The sequence below is a fragment of the Capra hircus genome, chromosome 19 (genome assembly GCF_001704415.2).
Source record: "Capra hircus breed San Clemente chromosome 19, ASM170441v1, whole genome shotgun sequence".
NCBI classification, from domain to species: Eukaryota; Metazoa; Chordata; class Mammalia; order Artiodactyla; family Bovidae; genus Capra; species Capra hircus.
In genome coordinates, this window is record NC_030826.1 from 48977070 (window position 1) to 48997275 (window position 20206).

Here is a 20206-nt window from a genome sequence, read left to right on the forward strand (position 1 = left end):
ACACAATGAGTGTTATATAATCACCAAGTTGCCAGTTTCCAAACAAGATGAGGTGAATTCTGATGTGCTCTGTGTCTATGAGGTGTCAACTGATGATTAATTCCCAAATAACTTTATCAAGGAGCCTTTTTCTAATTCCCAAATGCAGTAATGCCATTTATTTGTTAGTTGAGAAATCTCTTATTTCCTCTTTGGCGGGTTGACTCAAATGTATTGTGAAAGAGGGACTTATTTTTCATCTTTTCCTGCCTTCTGGCTTGGTATTCTAGGGGCAAAGAACATATTCAACAAGGAGAAAATTCCGTTGCCAATGGCTCTTTTTGAGCTGCTCTGTAATCCACAGCTTTCAAGTGAGTAAGCTTTCTCCTTGACTAACATCTCTGCGGCAGACAGAGAAGGAAAAATGTGCAGCTCTTTTCTGATCAGTGGTCCTAAACCTTTCCTTCAGCCTGTGATGATCCTATACAGAGGAAGACTTGTGAAGACATTTTCTAGGGGAAGTCACCTGGGCCCTAGAGGCTGGTCCCTAAGCCAACGTGTTTGAGCTCTGGCCAGGCATCTGAAAAAGCTTGTCATGCTTCCCCAGCCTCGGACCGGCAGCCCCAGAGCACCACTCACACTTGACCCAGAAAGTCTGTCCCAGTGATTCATCAGGAAGCCCAAAGTTTGGCAGCTGGAAAAATGTAAACTTTCTGCTTTAAGAATTTGCAAATTAACAGTTCTACCAGAAGTCAATCACTCAAAGGAGTTGGATTAAGTACTTGGACATCCTTCTACTGAGCTCAAGACACGGTGAAACACTGACTTGTTTCTTTGGCACACGGTTTTGCAAGACAAAATAAATTTCCCTACATCTGAGCAATAACAGAAAAGGGGAGAGGTTCTTGTCCATGGAGGGAAAAGGAAATCTAACTTAAACAATATGACTTATTTGTGATAAGTTCTAACCAGTGTCCATATTTTTATGGGTTCTTTTCATATTGATATTTACGAATCACTTCCACAATACTCCATAATATAAGACATGCCATCTTGGGGACTCCAGGAGACAGCCTGAAGAGCAAAACGGAAGCCGCTTTATGAGGTGCTCCTAACGGCTACCACCTGCTCAAAATGCATAGACAGTTTTCAACTATATTCCTCATTACATATCTGAATTCAGACACATAAACGTAACCTTCCTGCCTCCCGCACTCCCACCTCAGGTTTGCCCCATGAATGGAAGGGAGAAGATCCCCCTTGCTTAGACAGAAAGGAAACAACTCCCTTGCTTATAACTGCCACGGGTGCTTCATGATTTCCACAAGGCTCTCTGGAGTCGACGGAACTCTGGAACTATGATGTGGTCCACGGAGCATGTGGACAGCAGCATCCCAGCCATACATACCACCCCAGATCAATGTCATCTTCTCAGGTCTCTGTGTGCAGACATAAGGCTAGCAAATAGTTCAAAACTATTACACATATGGACATGGGAGGAGGAAGAAAAGGTGTATTTTTCCACTGTTACTCCTTAAAAAGCGCCCTAAGCACTGTATGTTAACTTAACAGCCTATTCCTTTATTTGCCCATAAGAGAGAATTCAGTTCATGAAATACCACCATCAATTGATACTGAGTGTTCATTATACATACAGCCCAACAGTGAGATAATATACTGTGTTCCAAAACACTGTTAAGGCTCTCAGTACATTCTTTGGCTCACTGAAATAGTGGAATGACCATCAATTGTGTAAAAGGAGAAATTTCCTTGTACATTCCAGAATAAATGAAATAAAACCTCTACCAGCAAAATTTAGTGCTTAATAACTCGCATACTGAAGTTTCCATTTAATCAACTGTGACTTTTGTTATTTTATTTAATATATCTAGAAAGAATCACCAAAAGAGGAATTTCAATATCACTTCTAAATTCAATTAGAGTGGTTACATTTTTATGGTAGAGTAACATTCACAGGGCCATTCTTTAATACACAAGTTATTAAACCCCACAGTCCCTTAATCCACACTGCAGACTAATCTAATACATTTAAGCTGCCCTTGAGAAGCCATCTCAAAGCACAGGGCTCACAGAGTGTGATCGCTTTCACTTTTCTGACCCAAGAAGTAATTTTTTTCCCCTCTTGACATCTTACGAGTCATCTTCAATAATGTTTTTTCTGTAGTTCTAATGTCTCTCAACTCCTGACATGCCAGACTGACTTGGCAAGTCTGTTCTTCTCCTCCAGAAACATCCATCAACTGCAGCTATTGCTGACTCCCAGGCACATGGTCTGGCAGATACCCTGTTATGAAATAAACCCACAAATCCAGATGAAAAGCCAGACGCTTTCTGGCATGCTCCACACACTTCCCACTATGCCTGTGACAGATGCTCTCAGTAGCCTGAGGACAAGGAAACTCACATACACACAGACACACAGAATCTGGCCAACTAGGTGGAAGTAGGTAAGTCACCATGTCACTCTGAGCCTCTCTTCTTCCCCTATTTGTAAGATGGGAATACTGATTGTATCTACCTTCGTTAACGCGATGACCAACAATTAAAAGACGCTCTGGTACTTAGGGTGGCGTGTGAAGTTTTTATCAAAATCTTTAGTCTGATTTCTTAGGGAACTGGACTAATTTTTTCAGGTCCAGACAAATAGGCAAGGCAAGCACCAGCAAGTTCTAAATCAGGGTTCTACTGCTTTAAATACTTTTTTCAGAACAAGGTCGGATGTAAATTAACAATGACAGCAGCCCCTAGAGGATTAAGCCAGTTTATGTGGTAACTGAACTAAAGATGAATTCTTTAATACAAAGTCAAAATGGTCCCAATTTAGAATGACAAGATAGTTCAACAAAGGCTGATGCTTTAATCTGGAAAAAGTTGACTATAAATGATCTCAACCTTAACAGAAATCGAATTAGGCGAAGCTAGACAGTGAGAACTAACACAAGCATCTACCACATACGCACTTTCTGAGCTAGGTATTATGCCATATTTCAAGCAAGGAAACTGAATAAAGAAAAGGTTTAATAGGGATAAAGGGAAAATGGCTATTTGATGACAATCAACAATGTTGGCTACATTACATTACTCTTCTGTTACTAAGAGAGTTATATTTTGAAAATTAAGATCTATATGCTATTCAAGTAGAAAAATCAAAGTATAAAGTACTAAGTCTGCACAGGTTACCCACCAATTCAAGCTGTTGGTACTTCCCTGCAAAGTTTCCATTCTGCCCTCAGACGGGTAGGTAGGTGATGGACAGATGGACAGATGACAGATGGATTTATGGTCTTTGAAATCAAACCTATACATCATAAAACATTTTCCATAACATTTGTACCAATTAAACCAGAATCACACCCCCAAAGACACAATTCATCTTAATATTGATCAAAAAAGAAAATTATTTTTAAAGATGGAATAGCTTTTTAGCTTTTTGACCACTTTACAACAAGAAGAAAATCTTTTATTTTCATAGTCATGGTGAGATTTTAACTCTCAGTGCTCAACTTTGAAATTTTTTATGTGTTGGGCAATGAAACTTCTTTTTAGAAGAGCTACAATTGAATGGAACTCTTAACGATAATTTATCAGTTATTTTAAAAATAAACTTTAAAAAATAGATTTTTAAGGTTTTACGACATGGTTATCTGGAATAGGGTATTTCTAGATTTGTGTGGAAATATACTATAGATAAAGAGGGCTTTTTTCTCCTTTGGATCTATGTGTTGGCAATGAAACTTCTTACAAAATTGGCTGCAAGTCTGATTTCTGCCCCAAATGTGTTCATTTAGTACTATGAATCCAGAACATCTCTGCAGATGTTCAGTAGACAAAGCATCAAGAAAGGGGCAGGGAGAGCTGGGGTATAAACATGGTGCCCTCACTCCCACTTCATCCTGATGCCAACCCATCAGTCCCATGGGTCAGGAGCTGTAAAATTATTGCCCTCTCTTCACTGGAGTTTCTATCTGAGGCTCTTGTCACTGGTGGAAAGCAAGCTGGCAATCCACAGAGGCATAAGATACAGAGACATGGCATGGTGTGGGACACCGTGACTTGAGGACAGAAAGTCAAAGCCATGGTTATGAATTTTGCCATAAATGAATGATGTGACCTCAGTAAGTGAGTTGAAACTGTTTGCATCTCAGTTCCTCATCTGCAAAATAAGGCAAGTGGATCACCCAATTTTTAAAATTCTTTCCAACTGTAGAAATCTTTATTACAAGGATAAGCACAATTTACAACCAGCAATTTTCAAATCTGGGCCTCATTTGCAACAATTCTTCCCTATGGGGCTTCTGCATCCTGAATTTCCTGAAGCCAAACCAAACAAAAAACCCCAAAGTACGAAATGATTCTTAATGTCTTCCTTCAAACATTTTGTTGCATCTCATGAACTATCAGGGAAGTATTAATGCCAAGTCACAGGCATTTGGATTCCAGTATGTCTTAAGGGGCCATATTTGGGGTGGATTAAAGAAGAGACTAACAGTAAGGACCTACTATATAGCACAGGCAACTATATTCAGTATCTTGTAATACTCCACAATGTGAATATAAATCACTTTGCTGTACACCTGAAACCAACACAACATTATAAATCTTCTATACTTTAAAAAAGAAAACAAGAGACTAAAACCCATCATTTGACTTTCAGAAGTTTAATATGTAAAACCAGAACATTTTTTCAGTTTTTTAGCCTAAATGAAAAATCTGATGCTAGGTAAAAGATATGCAAAATCTGATCCTGTTGTGAAGGAGGTAATGTATCTTTGATTACTAAAAATATAACAAAGATAGAAAATTTTCAAACCAAAGGAGAAAAAAAAAAAAAACTCTTTATAGTACACTTCTGGTTTGCCTTCCACACAAGTCTAGAAATATTCTACTCCAGATAACCATATTTTAAAACTCTAAAACTATTTTTTTAATTTATTTTTAAAATAAATGATAAATTACTGCTGAGTTCTATTCAAATTGTAGCCCTTCTAAAATATTCTATGTTAAAGATCACTACAGATTTAACAAAGACTTACAATAAACAACAGCTAACTGATGGTCAATCAGGACCTTATTGTTAGGTCAGTAGGAAATCATGATTCAGATCCTCTAAGGTGTAAAAGGGGAGTCACAGTACTGTAAAATGTCACAAAACACAAATAGTTTTACTTCTTCCAAAGGTACAAGTAATCCTTGTAGTTCAATGAAGCAGAATTGCAAACTTTTCAATTCACCCTAAGCCTTATTCCAAGATCCTAGCCAATTTTCTCCTCTGCATTGATCTGGCTCCTCTTTTGGCCCTTTGCATATAAGTCTTTAAATTGTTATTGGCTTAGTTACTGTATAGAACTGTAAATCCCTTGAAGGCGGTATCCAAACTTTATACTTTCTTGGTAAAGTTTAACTCCTAAATGAACTGCCCTCTGAAGACATCTAATTCAAAGTTTTATTCCTTTAGGAAAAAATTATATTTTCTTATACAGGTAAAACCTTTAGCAGAGACTGAAAACTTTCCAGCAAAATTCATTTTCTCCTTCCTCCATAGATTAGCACTATCACTGGCCACTTAGATGCCTATCAGGATTTTGTTTCCTGCCTGCCTTGTGGTTGGCAGCTGGGTGTAGCTGTGTGACTGTTTCTCTGGTAAGGGGTGTGAGCTGAAGTGATATGTGCCACTCCGGGAGCAGAGTCTCTTCCACTTCCCTTCTTCCTTCTTGTGACAGCACCCAGCCTTGACCATGTACAAGAGGACAAGGCCCTGGGGAAAGGAGGAAACACAGGATAGAAGGAACCCAAGTTTGTGAATATCTGAATGGAACAGAACCCCCTTACATATCTGGATTACCTATGTCAAACTGCTAAATGAGAGAGAAATTCACTGTATCCATACTGTGGACTTCTGAGCAGTCTGGATTTTTACCCTAACTAATATATGTCAAAGATGGCGAAGCTCTATACAGTCAGCAGAAACAAGACTGGGACCTGACTGTGGCTCAGATCATGAATTCCTTATTGCCAAATTCAGACATAAATTAAGGAAAGTAGGGAAAACCACTAGATCATTCAGGTATGACCTAAATCAAATCCCTTATGACTATACAGTGGAAGTGACAATAGATTCAAAGTATCAGATCTGATAGAGTCCCTGAAGAACTTTGGACAGAGGTTTGTGACATTGTACAGGAGGCAGTGATCAAGACCTTCCCCCAAAAAAAGAAATGCAAAAAGGCAAAATGGTTGTCTGAGGCGGCCTTACAAATACCTGAGAAAAGAAGAGAAGCTAAAGGCAAAGGAGAAAAGGAATAATAAACTCATTTGAATGCAGAGTTTCAAAGAATAGCAAGGACAGATAAGAAACACTTCTTAGTGATCAGTACAAAGAAATAGAGGAAAACAACAGAATGGGAAAGACTAGAGATTTCTTAAAGAAAATTAGAGTTACCAAGGGAACATTTCATGCAAAGATGGGCACAATAAAGGACAGACACGGTATGGACCTAACAGAAGCAGAAGATACTAAGAAGCAGTGGCAAGAATACACAGAAGAACTGTACAAAAAAGATCTTCATGACCCAGATAACCATGATAGTGTGATCACTCACCCAGAGTCAGACATTCTGGAATGTGAAGTCTAGTGGGCCTTTGGAAGCATTGCTAAGAACAAAGCTGGTGGAGGTGATGGAATTTCAGTTGAGTTATTTCAAATCCTAAAAGATGATGCCGTTAAAGTGCTGTACTCAATATGCCAGCAAATTTGGAAAACTCAGCAGTGGCCACAGGACTGGAAAAGGTCAATTTTCATTCCAATCCCAAAGAAAGGCAATGCCAAAGAATGCTCAAACTACCGCACAGTTGCACTCATCTCCCAAGCTAGCAATGTAATGCTCAAGATTCTCCAAGCCAGGCTTCCATAGTACGTGAACCAAGAACTTCCAGATGTTCAAGCTGGATTTAGAAAAGGCAGAGGAACCAGAGATCAAATTGTCAACATCCGTTGGGTCAATGAAAAAGCAAGAGAGTTCCAGAAAAACATCTACTTCTGCTTTATTGACTATGCCAAAGCCTTTGACTTTGTGGATCCCAACAAACTGAAAAATTCTTCAAGAGATGGGAATACCAGACCACCTTATCTGCCTCTGGAGAAACCTGTATGCAGGTCAGGAAGCGACAGTTAGAACTGGACATGGAACAACAGACTGGTTCCAAACACGGAAAGGAATATGTCAAGGGTGTATATTGTCACCCTGCTTATTTAATGTCTATGCAGAGTACATCATGCGAAATGCCAGGCTGGAAGAAGCACAAGCTGGAATCAAGATTGCGTGGAGAAATAGCAATAACCTCAGATATGCAGATGACATCACCCTTACGGCAGAAAGTGAAGAAGAACTAAAGAGCCTCTTGATGAAAGTGAAAGAGGAGAGTAAAAAAGTTGGCTTAAAACTCAACATTCAGAAAACTAAGATCATGGCATCTGGTCCCATCACTTCATGGCAAATAGATGGGGAAACAATGTACACAGTGAGAGACTTTATTTTTGGGCTCCAAAATCACTGCAGATGGTGACTGCAGCCATGAAATTAAAAGACGCTTGCTCCTTGGAAGAAAAGCTATGACAAACCTAGATGGCATACTAAAAACCAGAGACATGACTTTGCCAACAAAGGTCTGTCTAGTCAAAGCAATGGTTTTTCCAGTAGTCGTGTATGGATGTGAGAGTTGGACTATAAAGAAAGCTGAGTGCCGAAGAATTGATGCTTTTGAACTCTGGTGTTGGAGAAGACTATTGAGAGTCCCTTGGACTGTAAGGAGATCCAACCAGTCAATCCTAAAGGAAATCAACCCTGAATATTCATTGGAAGGACTGATGCTGAAGCTGAAACTCCAATCCTTTGGCCACCTGATGCAGAGAACTGATCCACTGGAAAAGACCCTGATGCTGGGAAAGGCTGAAGGCAAGAGGAGAAGGGGATGGCAGAGGATGAGATGGTTGGATGGCATCACCGACTCAATGGAGAAGAGTTTGAGCAAGCTCTGGGAGTGGATAAAGGACAGGGAAGCCTGTTGTACTGCAGTCTATGAGGTCGCAAAGAGTGACTGAACTGAACTGAATACATGTGTATTTATAGTGGAAAGGATGAGAAAATACGAGAAGCAGGAGAAAAGCCACCTGGATCCTACACCACCTAATAATTATTAACCTCTTGACTTTTCTCTGTATCTAAGAAGAAGAACCACATACATGTATTTTTCTACAGAAACAGAGCCTCTCTTACTTCATATCATCTTCTATCTATTAATATTTTTCTTTCTTGTTTTTGGCTGCACCTTGCAGCTTGCAGGATCTTAGCTCCCTGACCAGGGATCGAACCCAGGGCCCCGGCAATGAAAGTGCGAATCCTAACCACTGAACCACCAGGGAATTTCCTAATATTTTTCAGTATCAAAAATATATACATTTAATCTTTTTTAAAAAACTTACTTTGTATTAGGGTATAGCCAGTTAACAAACAATGTGATAGTTTCAGGCAAACAGTGGAAAGACTCAGCCATACATACACAAGTATCCATTCTCCCCCAAACTCCCCTCCTATCCAACTGTGCAGAGTTCCATGTGCTATACAATAGGTCCTTTTTGGTTATCCATTTTAAATATAGCAGAACATATATTTAATCTTAATGGCTATATAATAGTCTACTGCTTGAATTTATCAAAATAAACTCAGCTAACTTTTCATTGTTGGCCATTTGCATTTTTTCCTCTTAAAAATTCTGTTATAAACAACACTGCAGAGAACATTTTTGCACACAAACCTCATCAGGTTCTTCTCCCCCTAGGTCTCTCTATTCTCAGCATAAATCTGCAAAGGTGTTCCCTCTTTCTCAGGGCCTGCATTAAATCATATGTCTGATAAGTATTTATAAGGCTGCCTTCATTCATTATATTTTTGAAAAAACTCCTATTTATGTTTTGTCAACCAGAAAAACCAAACAAGGTCCAGCTCCCACTCGGCACCTGGAATGAATAATTGACTCCCTACACGTGTAAGACAAACTGTCCCTGTACAATGTAGTCCTGCCTAGTAACACGCACAAATAGGAAAGCAGTAGTAGACCTTGTTTCCTGTTGACAAACCTTGATCTACATCTGTGTTGCCAATTACTTGTTCAACAAACCTGTTACTTTTTTGGAAATAATAAATAATTCAGAGAAAGTCGTTTTGAATCCTCTGACATCTGTTGCTTGTATGACTCTGAATTATTCATCAGTGAGCATAAACAGCATTAATTAAAGAAAAGGACTGAGGCAAACCATGGAAATAGAAAAACGAGCACTGCAGAAGAAAATGCCTTTACTTAACCCATACTTCACTTGTCATGGACAAATATCCAAAGAGCCCGCCAGTTCTTGTAATTTAAAGGAACTGGTACACGTAAGATACCAGAAGGCAGGATCTAAATGAGGAACGCTATTTCATGTTTCATGCTTTTTTCCCTCCTTCAGAAAAATCACCTTCTTTGATTTAGTCTCTTTCAGCACTCTACCTGCTCATTCTCTGGGTCTGAAAGAGTGTTGCGGTATTCAAAGGGAAAGGAAATTTACTAATTGAGGTGTAAAAGAATTGCAAGAAGTGTCCCAGATCAAGTCATCCTATTCTCATTTGTAGACGGAGATTTAGAAATATTAATGGAAGAGGTCCCCCAAATTAACAGCAGCTCAATTCATCTGGCTGCCACCACCTGATCATTTATTTCCATGACGACATTGGCACTTCCTCTCAACAAAGCGCTTTCTTGTGGTAAAGAGCAAAAGAAAAACCTTACAGCCTGGCTGCCTATTCCACCCAGGTGGCCCTGGGCTAATTCTTCCCCCAGTCTGTCTCTCTGCATCGGGAGAGTGATATTAGATTCAGTAACACCCTCCACTGTAGAAAAGCCTACGGACTCTGTGTGTGGAGGGAATGTGTGAGCAGACAAGAAACGTGTTAGGGTTTACGCAGCACTGTTGGTAAACACATCCCTCCAGAGGTGGGGCCCTGGGTGTCTCAGCAACTGGTTTCTCAGGGACCAGAAGAAACAGGCCTCTCTGGAAATGCAAGGTGGCGGTTGGGGGGAGCTGCAGAGGCTGGTTTGAGTCAGAAATTTTCAGAGAAACCTATTCCTTTGTCTGGCTCTGGTGACTTGCTCAGTGAGGATTTCTTGACTCCGAGGTAACCTGGCCTCCTGCTCCCCTCGCTCTGGTACCAACTGCTGGGGTTGTTGTGGGCAACAGAGGAGAAACACTGATCAGAGAACAGAGCGGCTGGAGAAGGAAGGGGGGTGCTGGGGAACAACTAGACTGAAGAAAGTCACAAGCCCTGTTTAGGGTCTTTTCAAAACCTCTGAATTCAGAGGCATGACAAGCAATTGGCAAGGTCTTCTTGGTGGTAGCCACTAATGAACGGCTTCTGTGCAGAAATGACCACTCCAGCCTCTCCAGATTGAGTGCACAGAGACCTCCCAAGGCTTCCAGAAAAAGAGAGACACAGAAACCCTCCATGCACTTTTGAATCCTCTTTCAGTAACACCCTTTCAAAGGATGTCACAAATGGGGACAAACCTCCCTTGTTTTTTCCCAGTTTAGTTTGTTGTTGTTTTGTTCCGGCGAGGAGGAAGGTTGGAAGAGGAAAAGGAGATGGTGGAGGGGAGCGTAGAAGAGGGGAGAAACTGCTGGCTCTGCCTGGCTCGGAATGGCCCTTCATCAAAGGGGGCTTGTTCTTAAAAACGGCAGCGGACGGGTGGAAAAGAAGCCAAGATGCTCAGTTTCCCAAAAAGAGTCTGAACAGGGACTTCTGTGTCTTTTTCAGGCACTACCCAAAATGCAACTACGGATTTAGAAAAGATCACTTATATAGCACTGGATTTGAAGAAATGAACTTAAAAAAGATCTCTTTTAGAAAGACAATAGATGGATTTGCTGGGTAAGAGGTCCTTCCACCGAAATCCAAGTCCAGTTAGGATGGATGAAGCCTGTTTGTAATGTCAAAAAGTGTCCCAGATGCCCACACAGGGTTTATTTCATTCAAATATTCAAACAACATATGCTGACCCAGAGTACTTTCTCTTTTGGAAGGGGGAAAAAAAAAAAGGGCGCTACCCCCTTCCTTTCTAATCCAAGCAGGCTTTAAGCTAGACCTAAAGTGAGAGTCTTAGGGATGAATACCAGGTGATGGTTTCATCACAGCCGGATGCCATAGCTCTTAACAGGAAGAGCCTGGGGGCGCCCAGACTGATGGCTTGGTTTGGTGATGATACTATGATGCACCTAGAAATTGGGAGTTGTGAAAACACTCTACATGCAAGTGCTGAGAAAGATTTTAAGGGGGAGGAAGGGAGCACCAGGGTTCTCCATCTAGGAGAACCCACAGTGCAGAGGGAAGCCAGGTCACCCAATCCTTGAATGCTATCTGAATGGTAAAAATAACACCTGGAGTCACCAGTGGAGATACCAATGGGCAGCTCAGGAAACCTTGCCTCAGAGGCAAAACCCAGTGTTTCTAAACTTTACCTGGGAATCTTGTTACATTGCAGATTCTGACTCAGAAGTTCTGGGATGGGGCCCGAGATCCTGCATTTCTAACAAGCTTCCAAATGATGCTCTGCTGCTGGTCTACAGACCATACTCTGAGTTGTAACAGTTCAACCCAGGCAACACATTAGAATCACTGTAATTCTGAAAGAGAAACCCCTGACCCAGTCCTTCCCATGACCAATTAAATCAGTATATGTGGCAGTGAGGCCAACCACTGGGATTTTTTTTTTTTAAGTTTCCCAGGTGAGTTTTACATGCAAGTAGGGTTGGGGACCCACTAGCTGGACTATTCTGACTCTCCTTATCAACTAGGTATGTGGACCCAGGAAACTTAATCTCTAGGAATCTCAGTTTGATATCAGAAAAAGGGGATATGCTGGCAGAAATGGATTGGTATAGAAACAAGCATTTCTGAAAGCACTTTGAAAGAAGATAAAATACAATAGTTACTTTACTTGAGTTCTTACCTTCCTTGATTGGAATGAGTTCATAGTCCCTGACTAATCAGATTTCACAAGTATCAGCTGTGTGCTAATTCTATGGAATAGAATGGTTTTTTAGCTGAGATCTCCCTGTTGTTCTGTTAGTGCCCCAAAGCCCAGTGCGTTGGGATTCTTTCTTAAATGACAATCCCGAGCTCCCTGGGTGCAAGAAAGGTCTCCTGCTAACAATTTTGGACTTTCTGTGCAATAAACAAAGCGTGGAAGGGCATCAGTTCTGCCAGCCACCAACAGATGGCATCAGCGGTCGTGCAAGGTCCTTCCAGCTTCGGCCTTGGCCTTGTTCCTTAATCTCTGTCACACTTGCTGTCTATGAAATGTAGTATCTTGTTAAAAACTAACTGAAAGTTAAAAAAGAGAAAAAGAGTCAACATGCAAGTGTCTCTGGATAATAAAACAAGAGTTATAAAGGAGTAAGAGACCTCGACATCACTAACTCACTAAGAAAACAATTTTACCAGCAACAGGTACACAAGCGAAGACTAGCGTCATTTTGGATTTAGAACAAACAGGCCTGCAGAACCCCATCAGTGAGAAGAGCCTCTTGTCCCTAGCTGATATCACACTGAAGTTGCTTCTCAAATCCACACAGAAAACAAAACAACCCACCACCACAAGGTAAGGCTATAACCTCAGCAACACTCACCAGAACAAAGACCCTCTGAGAACCAGAGCTCCGTTTCCTCTGTGAGCCGAGAATACCATCAGCTGTTCCTAAGAACCTCCCACCCCTTATCAGCCGTGGGCACACTGACGTCCACATCAGGGCAGCTGAGTTCTCTGTGCAGGAACTGGAATGAATGCCATCATCTTAGTCTTTCAAAAGCAACACTCAGGAACCCTGTGGCCAGAATGGTGTATGTTATTCAAGATCAGTGGTTTTTATTCTCCAGAGGACATCTGGTGGCATTGCTTCCACTTGGCGGCACAGGAGACATTCTGGTGGTCACACTGGGCAAAGAAGGGAAGACGCTACTGGCATCTAGTGGGCGGAGGCCAAGGATGCTGCTAAACGCTCTACAAAGGACAGGGCAGCCCCTCACAATGAAGAATGAGCCAATGTCAACGGTGCTGTGGTTCAAGAAAGCCTCCTCTAGAGGCCAGGAATTTCAGCCAAGAAAATTTAAATTCCAAAAGTCAATTTCCTACTGTCGTCACCAAAAACATCCTGACTGGGAAGACAAAAGCTAATTAATGGTGAACTCCCTCCTGGAGACAAAAATCAACCCTCCCAAGCCTTTTTTGTCCCTGTTTTTGAGTACAGGGTGTTCCTTGTTTTTGCCAACCTCCCCCCCTTCTGGACCTCATTCTCACCGGTCTTCTCAGGAACTATGCTCCCTCCACCATGACCTACTCTCCTTCACCACCTCCCTCTATCTGGTTCAGAGAGGCTGTTTCCCCCTCTTACCTAGAGAATGAAATAAACAGGAATCAAATACCTGTTGAGCTCATACTGATATAGACAAGTAATTGGATAAATAAATAAATGGAAGAGAAGGAACAAAACATCCTCACAGAAGAATTCCAAGTAATAAATATATAAAAGAATGAAAAAAAAAAAAGAAAATCACTAGCAGAGCACAATGGTAATAACGGCTGCTCGTGAGATCCACTGGTGAAAGCTCAAAGTTTTTAAAGGAGAAACAAGATATTGCACAGCCTCAAAACATCTCTCCAAAAGCATTTATCCATCACTTTTGGGCTTTTAGCACCTGTGAACAACCTTGTTTTCGTACTCCTCTCTCTATCGGGTAGAGCTTTCATTCCCCTCCCCTTGAATACAGGCTGGATTCAGTGACTCACTACTACTGAATGGAGTAGGTCCCAGGGACAGCTTTCTAGAATTATCATGATGACTTCTGGCAGTTTTATTCTTAGAGGTCGAGATATCTTGACAGAATATCCAAATGCATCACCCACCTGGGTGTGGCTGGCAGGTGGCTTTGGTGCCCAGATAGCATAGCATTCACCCTGAGTGACATTAATTTGCAGAGCAAATCTGGCTGGGGCACAGGCAAAGTGAACCTTATAACATGCCTGAAGTGACAGGTTGGTGTAGCGGAAGAACAATAGCTGGTTCCCAAAGTCAGAATTGTTTTAACAGCCATTCACTTACTGACCACAACCATTTCAAAAGCCTTGCTGACAACATCCATTAAATTAATACCCCAGTCACTCTGCATCAGAGTAAATATGAAACAGGTGCAACCGAAACCTCTCCCACCAGTCCACACCTCCCTCCACCCATCTTGTATCTGGAAATCTGAGGTCAGGGGAAAAAACTGGATGCCTCAGAATTCTTTTCATCTAAAATACAAACAAGAGCAGGTTCAAGAAGCAATCAAATGAACCTTAGCACAAGAATGCCAGCTTGTTATTTTGCAAACAGTAGGGTCAAAGCCCTGGTAATAGGAGGAAAATTATTGGGGGCAGAAAATTAATATTCACTGCTGAGTCCTATTTGCCATGAGTTGACTGGAAGCAAGCATTTAAAAGATGGATCAGGATGAAAGCATTATCATCTCCCATTCTACCAACTCCAGGGGCCACCACTCCTCCCAGAGCCAGGGAACCCCTAGTGGGGTCCAACTCAAGCCACAGCTACCAGAAGGCATGGGCATCTGATTTGTCTTTCTGGTGTCCAGGAGTAGGTTTTCCAAGGGAGCAGGCTGAGGACACTGTATTTGGAAGGTCAAATGGGTGCTTTGAAGAGGGACACTTGGAAGAGTGGTGAATCATGTTAAAGTGTAAGAGTAAGAAAAGGCGGATGCCTGGCCCTATTCTCTGCTGAGTAAGGCCAGCGTGCCCTGCATGTGTGCCTTTACCGGGTAAGGGTTGCTGTAAGTTGACTGCTAATGGGTCCCATCTGGTCCCCTAGTCTGCAAAACGGCCTTTGGCCTACAGGAGTATCTCCACCTGGAAGGTTATACCTATCCTGAGGGAGGCCCAGAACCAATCAATGGCTGATCTGGGAGAGGGGAGCAAAAAGCTGACCCTTGGGCAAGGGGAGACAGAGCTCCTCAACAACCCAGCTAAAACTCACCTTTCCCCCACTGCCCCGCCACTTTGTGCAGGGCCTAAGTGGCTCAGTCATGCCCAGCTCTTTGCAACCCCATGGCCTGAAACCCGCCAGGCTCTCTGTCCATGGGGATTTTCCAGGCAAGAATAATGAAATGGGCTGCCCTGCCCTCCTCCAGGGAATCTTCCCAACCAAGAGATCAAAGCCAGGTTTCCGGCATTGCAGATGGATTCTTTACTGTCTGAGCCACCAGGGAAGCCCCTGCCACTCTGCCCACCACAACCCCTAGGCTAACACATTATCTCCATGCAAATCCCTTGACTTCTAGAGAACCTGACCCAAGATACTGGGAATTAAGCTTCCTTGAAGTTTTGGGGCGGGGGGAGGTTTGGTAGATCCTGGGAAGAGAATTTCCAGTTCAAGGACTCCAGCGCTCCCTTGAGGACAACTAGGCAGAGAAGACTAAGACCCAAGCCCACTGATGCCCCAAACACTAGAGAGAAAGCTCATGTCCTGGTGCTTCCTTATTGAGATTGGACAAAGGATATCAGAAGGAGATGCATCCGCTATATCTGGGTGACAGAGCCATGTCCTAAAAAGATCCTACCACAAAAGGCTGATTTTGCTGGTTACTGGACACCATGTACCCAAGCTGGGAAAAACTAACTACTGGCAAATCCAATCTCACAGATCACTTATAAGGCAAAAAAAGAGTTATGTCAGCTATCAAGGCTTTTTCAACAAGGTATTTAAAATGAGATTTCGCACTGGTGCTAGAATCGCAGCACAGATGATCTTTCCTTGGTGTTTTCCAAGGCTGTTTCCTCTTTCCAGGATCAGCAGGGACCCTTCTCCTTTGCAGACACTCCCCACTGCCTTCCCTCCTTCACCTTTCTTCCTGCCCTGTGATCCTCTTGGGGCTTCCTAGGATTACTTCCCCAGTTCTCATCTTAGGGCTGACCCTGGGGACCACTCTAGGACAGTGTACATCCAGCAATGTAAATTCTTAAAATCTTAGTTCCAGAGCTCATACTCTAAGTGAACAGCCCAAGAATGTAACCTAACTAGTTGTAACTTGTAAAGTACTTGATTCTTGGGCAGAGTAGTTAAAAGCCAGAGAATTGCAAAAGAGTGGTCTCAAACAACCTAAGAATTTTTTACAACTCAAAACAATGTGCTTCTTTGGTGCAATTTTAAATTAGCTTTTAAAATTAGCTTTCATAAATCTTGCCTGCTCCATTATATTTCAGATGTTGAATTTAGGACAGTGTTCAAAGATTTTTATGGGGCCAGTTCATGGTTCCAATTCCAATTTACCATTAATCCTTTACTGACTTTCTTTTGGAGTTCTCCAGCATATGGGTCCTTAAGGACTAAAGAAACCAATGGTTTAATCAAAGGGAAAATGTTCTGTTTCCTCTATTTAGAAATTCATTGAAATAAAGATGAAGTCCATCCTGAACAGCAGGACGTTCTGAGAAAGCCATCAGTCTAAATGCCTTTATGAATAACTATTATGTTAGAAACTCAAAAGATCTTACATCTTAGCCAGATGAATAATCAGGCCACTAGGGAACCCAGGGAAGAGAATTAATATAACGTGGGTCTACACATTCTTTTTCTCTGCTTGTCTGAACACATGAAATATCTCTCCACTTTTACTACCAAATACATATTCAGGTAGCTTCTCTTGCTATCAGTGATGGTTCTCAACTCTAAGTTAAGGACTTCTGAAGGCTGAATTTGCTCCCTCTGACCTCCAAAGCACTATGAGCGTGCGTGTGTGCTAAGCTGCTTCAGTCCCGTCAGACTGTGCGACCCTATGGATGGTAGCTCGCCAGGTTCCTCCAGCCACGGGATTCTCCAAGCAAAAATATTGGAGTGGGTTGTCACACCCTCCTCCAGGGGATCTTCCTGACCCAGGGGTCAAACCTGTGTCTCTTATGCCTCCTGTGTTGGCAGCTGTGTTGTGTGTTCTTTACCACTAGCACCATCTGGGAAGCCCCCAAAGCACTCTATGAAGTACAGAATTATTATAGCATGAATACAACAACATCCTGCTTAACTTGTGAGAATTGATGGTATGGGCTCAGGGAAAGCTGAATCAATATTGCCATAAATGCACATTAAGGAAATACATGCCACAAATTCAATTAAGAAAGTGATTAAACATTATTGTAACTAAGTATTGAAAAAACACAAAATTAACCCAAATCCAGCTTTCAGTTCTCTCTACCTACCTGTCAATCAGAGGTGCAAAGAGAAAAACAGGATGAATGTTTACCTCTCTTTAGCTACTATAAACTGTCACTTGCTATGCAAAGGCATTTATGAGTCCAAATTACTACAGGATGCTTATCATCTTAAAAAACACAAATGCTAAATACAAGTTCTACATTACGTTATATACGCGTGTGTATATATATATAACTACAATCTATGTATTTGACTATAATTATTCAGTGACAGGGAAGCCTGGTGTGCTGCAGTCCATGGGGTCACAAAGAGTCCGAACCGACTCAGTGACTGAACTGACTGACAGATTAGGTAATCCAACTAGTGTTTTTCTCCCTGTAACATGCTATTTAGAATACACTATTACATCATGTAAATAATTTCCCTGGCTCCACCCCAATTGCATAAAAGCAGTCAATGGCAACCCACTCCAGTATTCATACCGGAAAAATTCCATGGACAGAGGAGCCTGGCAGGCTACAGTGCAAAGTGCTGCAAAGAGTCGGACACAACTGAGCAACTAAAGCACAGCACAGGCACAGTAGTCTGTTTTCCAGCACAATGCGTGTTTGGAAAGTGCCTGCTATGTGGTGCTCTTGTCCACATCACCACATTTAAGCATGCAACAGAAAAAAAGGAAAAAACAAAATTGTAGCTAAGCTCCCTCCTCCCAACTCATAATCAACAAAACACTTTCTTGTCAAAGGACCAAACACATGAACTTCAACTATGAGAGCTGACAACAACACAGTGGTCTTCAAATTCAAGCAGTACACTGTGAAAGCACATGGAATGTTACCCAGTGAGAAGTGGAAGAGAAACTCCCCAGGGACAGCGATGGGCAGGAAATCCAAGGACCAGGTTGAGGGTTGATTGTGTAACTGACTAGTTCTGTGATGATGAGCAAGTTATAACATACTTTGTGGCTTCATATTCTTCATCTACAGTTAAAACACTTGATTAAATGGTCTAAGGTCCATGCCAGTTGAAAATTCTAAGATTTTTAAGGCTATTTCTTCAATACCTAGGCATTGATAAGACTCCACGCCACTGATCCTGACTCCCAAGGCTGCACTGTGGTTGCTGGAGAGATTTTGCTTGTCCTTCTCCAACACAATGGGATGGGTTTGGAGAAAACCAGGAAAGACGTGTCCTGAATGACATGTGCGTGGTCCCCTTAAGTGAAAAAAATTTCCTATTTCATGTGTTCCCAAAGGGTATGGAGTATCTTTCTTCTAAGACAGAACAGACTAACTCAGGCACTGCCCTGATAGCTGCATGCTATCCTGTGTTATTCTACTGATACCTCTTATCTATTTGACTCAAGTAGGAAAATTTTAGAAGCATTTTCAAACTGAGAATACAGAATATGTTTTACCTCTAATTTGAGTAATTTGAGGTATCCATGGGATTTGCTCTTATACACACAGTTTTAGGCAAGAGAATGAAAGAGTTCTGAGCCCTAGGACACAAATAAAGGCTAACCCCTGCAGCAGGGTGCTGAGGCTGGAAAACACCCTGGCACCTTAAACTCCTTACCCACCTCTAACAAACAATGGCAATGCAGAGGCCGCCAGAGAAAGTATGGAAAATCAATGAGTGCTCACTTTGACAGACAATTCTGGGGGCAGAATACCTGCCACAGGTAATAAATCACTTCATTTAAGTTTATCTTTTTAGCAGTGCACAGTGGATTTATACCCTTTGGCCTCTCTTTTCTGCCCTGTTGACAAAGGACAAATTGAGAAGGATGGTGGGAAAACTGGGAGGAAAACAGAAGAGCTCTGTCCCTTGGCCTGCACAGTATAAGAAATGATGATGATGGTGGTGGCGATGTGCAGTGCCACTGTTTTCTAAGCATCAGCTCCATCTGTAAAACCTTACAGCACTTTCTGGATGTACCAGTGAAGTGACTATGGGTTGGAAAATAAAGTTAGCTTTCTTCCCAAATCCCTTAGCACACACTGTATATCTACAGTCTCAATAGGATCACAAGCACTTGGCTTTTCTAACAATGGGTGAGTTTATGGGTTTCACCAATGACCCTGTTAGGAAACTGGTATCCTGAGAAGCACTGCAGCACAGAACTGAATATGGTAACTAGGACTTTCTGGTGCAGCATTACGGTGGCAAATTAAGACAATGTGGAAAGAAATTTCTCACTAAAAATATTTAAGAACTGGGTAAAGCATGAAAAAGGAAAAAGCCAAGTGAGAGCGTATGAGTGGATTCTGAGACTGCTTTGGTAACTTACAGACTTGCATTTTAAAACCCAAGTGGATAAAGGAGTAAAACCGTGAGCTGCCATGAGGCAGAGTTGAAACTAAAACTCTTTAGGAGAGGCAGGACCCTCAACGGGTGGCTTCCTCAATGAAGACTGGGGGAAAAGCTCACCCCCTAGAACAGGGATCCAACAGGACAAGCCTGTGTGTCCCTGAACTCTGAGTGAAAAAGAAAACCAAAAAAACCTCTCCTCTGAAATACGGATATCCAGACCTGAGCCTTGAACAAAATAATCCAGAAAGTTCCAAAGTAAAAATTAGCAGAAACACTGGCCCCCAACCAGTGATATTCCTGAGAGCTCTAGAATAAGCAATGCAAATTGTTCTGGAGGGGCTCTGTTATCAGGCCACATGATATTCCCACAACAAAAAGTAATCCCCACTCAAGATGAGTTTATAAGAAAAAGGTAAAATTACAGTATACCATAAGCAGAAAATAGCAACCACAACAAACAAAATTGTTAGAATGCCAGGAACTTGGGATCATAACATTCAAATCTGAAAAAGAGAATACAAAATACAAAATAAATGTGTCTAAAACTATAAAAGACATAAAAGTAGGGAATAAAACCCTGAGGGGGGAAAAATATGAAGAACATTC

General features: G+C 41.8%; 1 protein-coding gene across 6 annotated transcripts in view; it reads right to left on the reverse strand.

Annotated features, from left to right (window-relative positions):
• PITPNC1 (phosphatidylinositol transfer protein, cytoplasmic 1) overlaps positions 1–20206 on the reverse strand; it is a 261543-nt gene that overhangs the window by 182098 nt on the left and 59239 nt on the right. The window contains exon 1 of one of the 6 annotated variants that reach the window (XM_013972268.2): positions 12716–13588. The exons of 4 other annotated variants lie outside the window; for them this stretch is intronic. In XM_013972268.2, the coding sequence (XP_013827722.1) occupies positions 12716–12832 (117 nt within the window). In that variant the 5' untranslated portion in view covers positions 12833–13588. Of the gene's footprint in view, positions 1–12715; positions 13589–20206 lie in introns of those variants that run through there. One more of the 6 variants, XM_005694019.3, reaches the window with a different exon arrangement.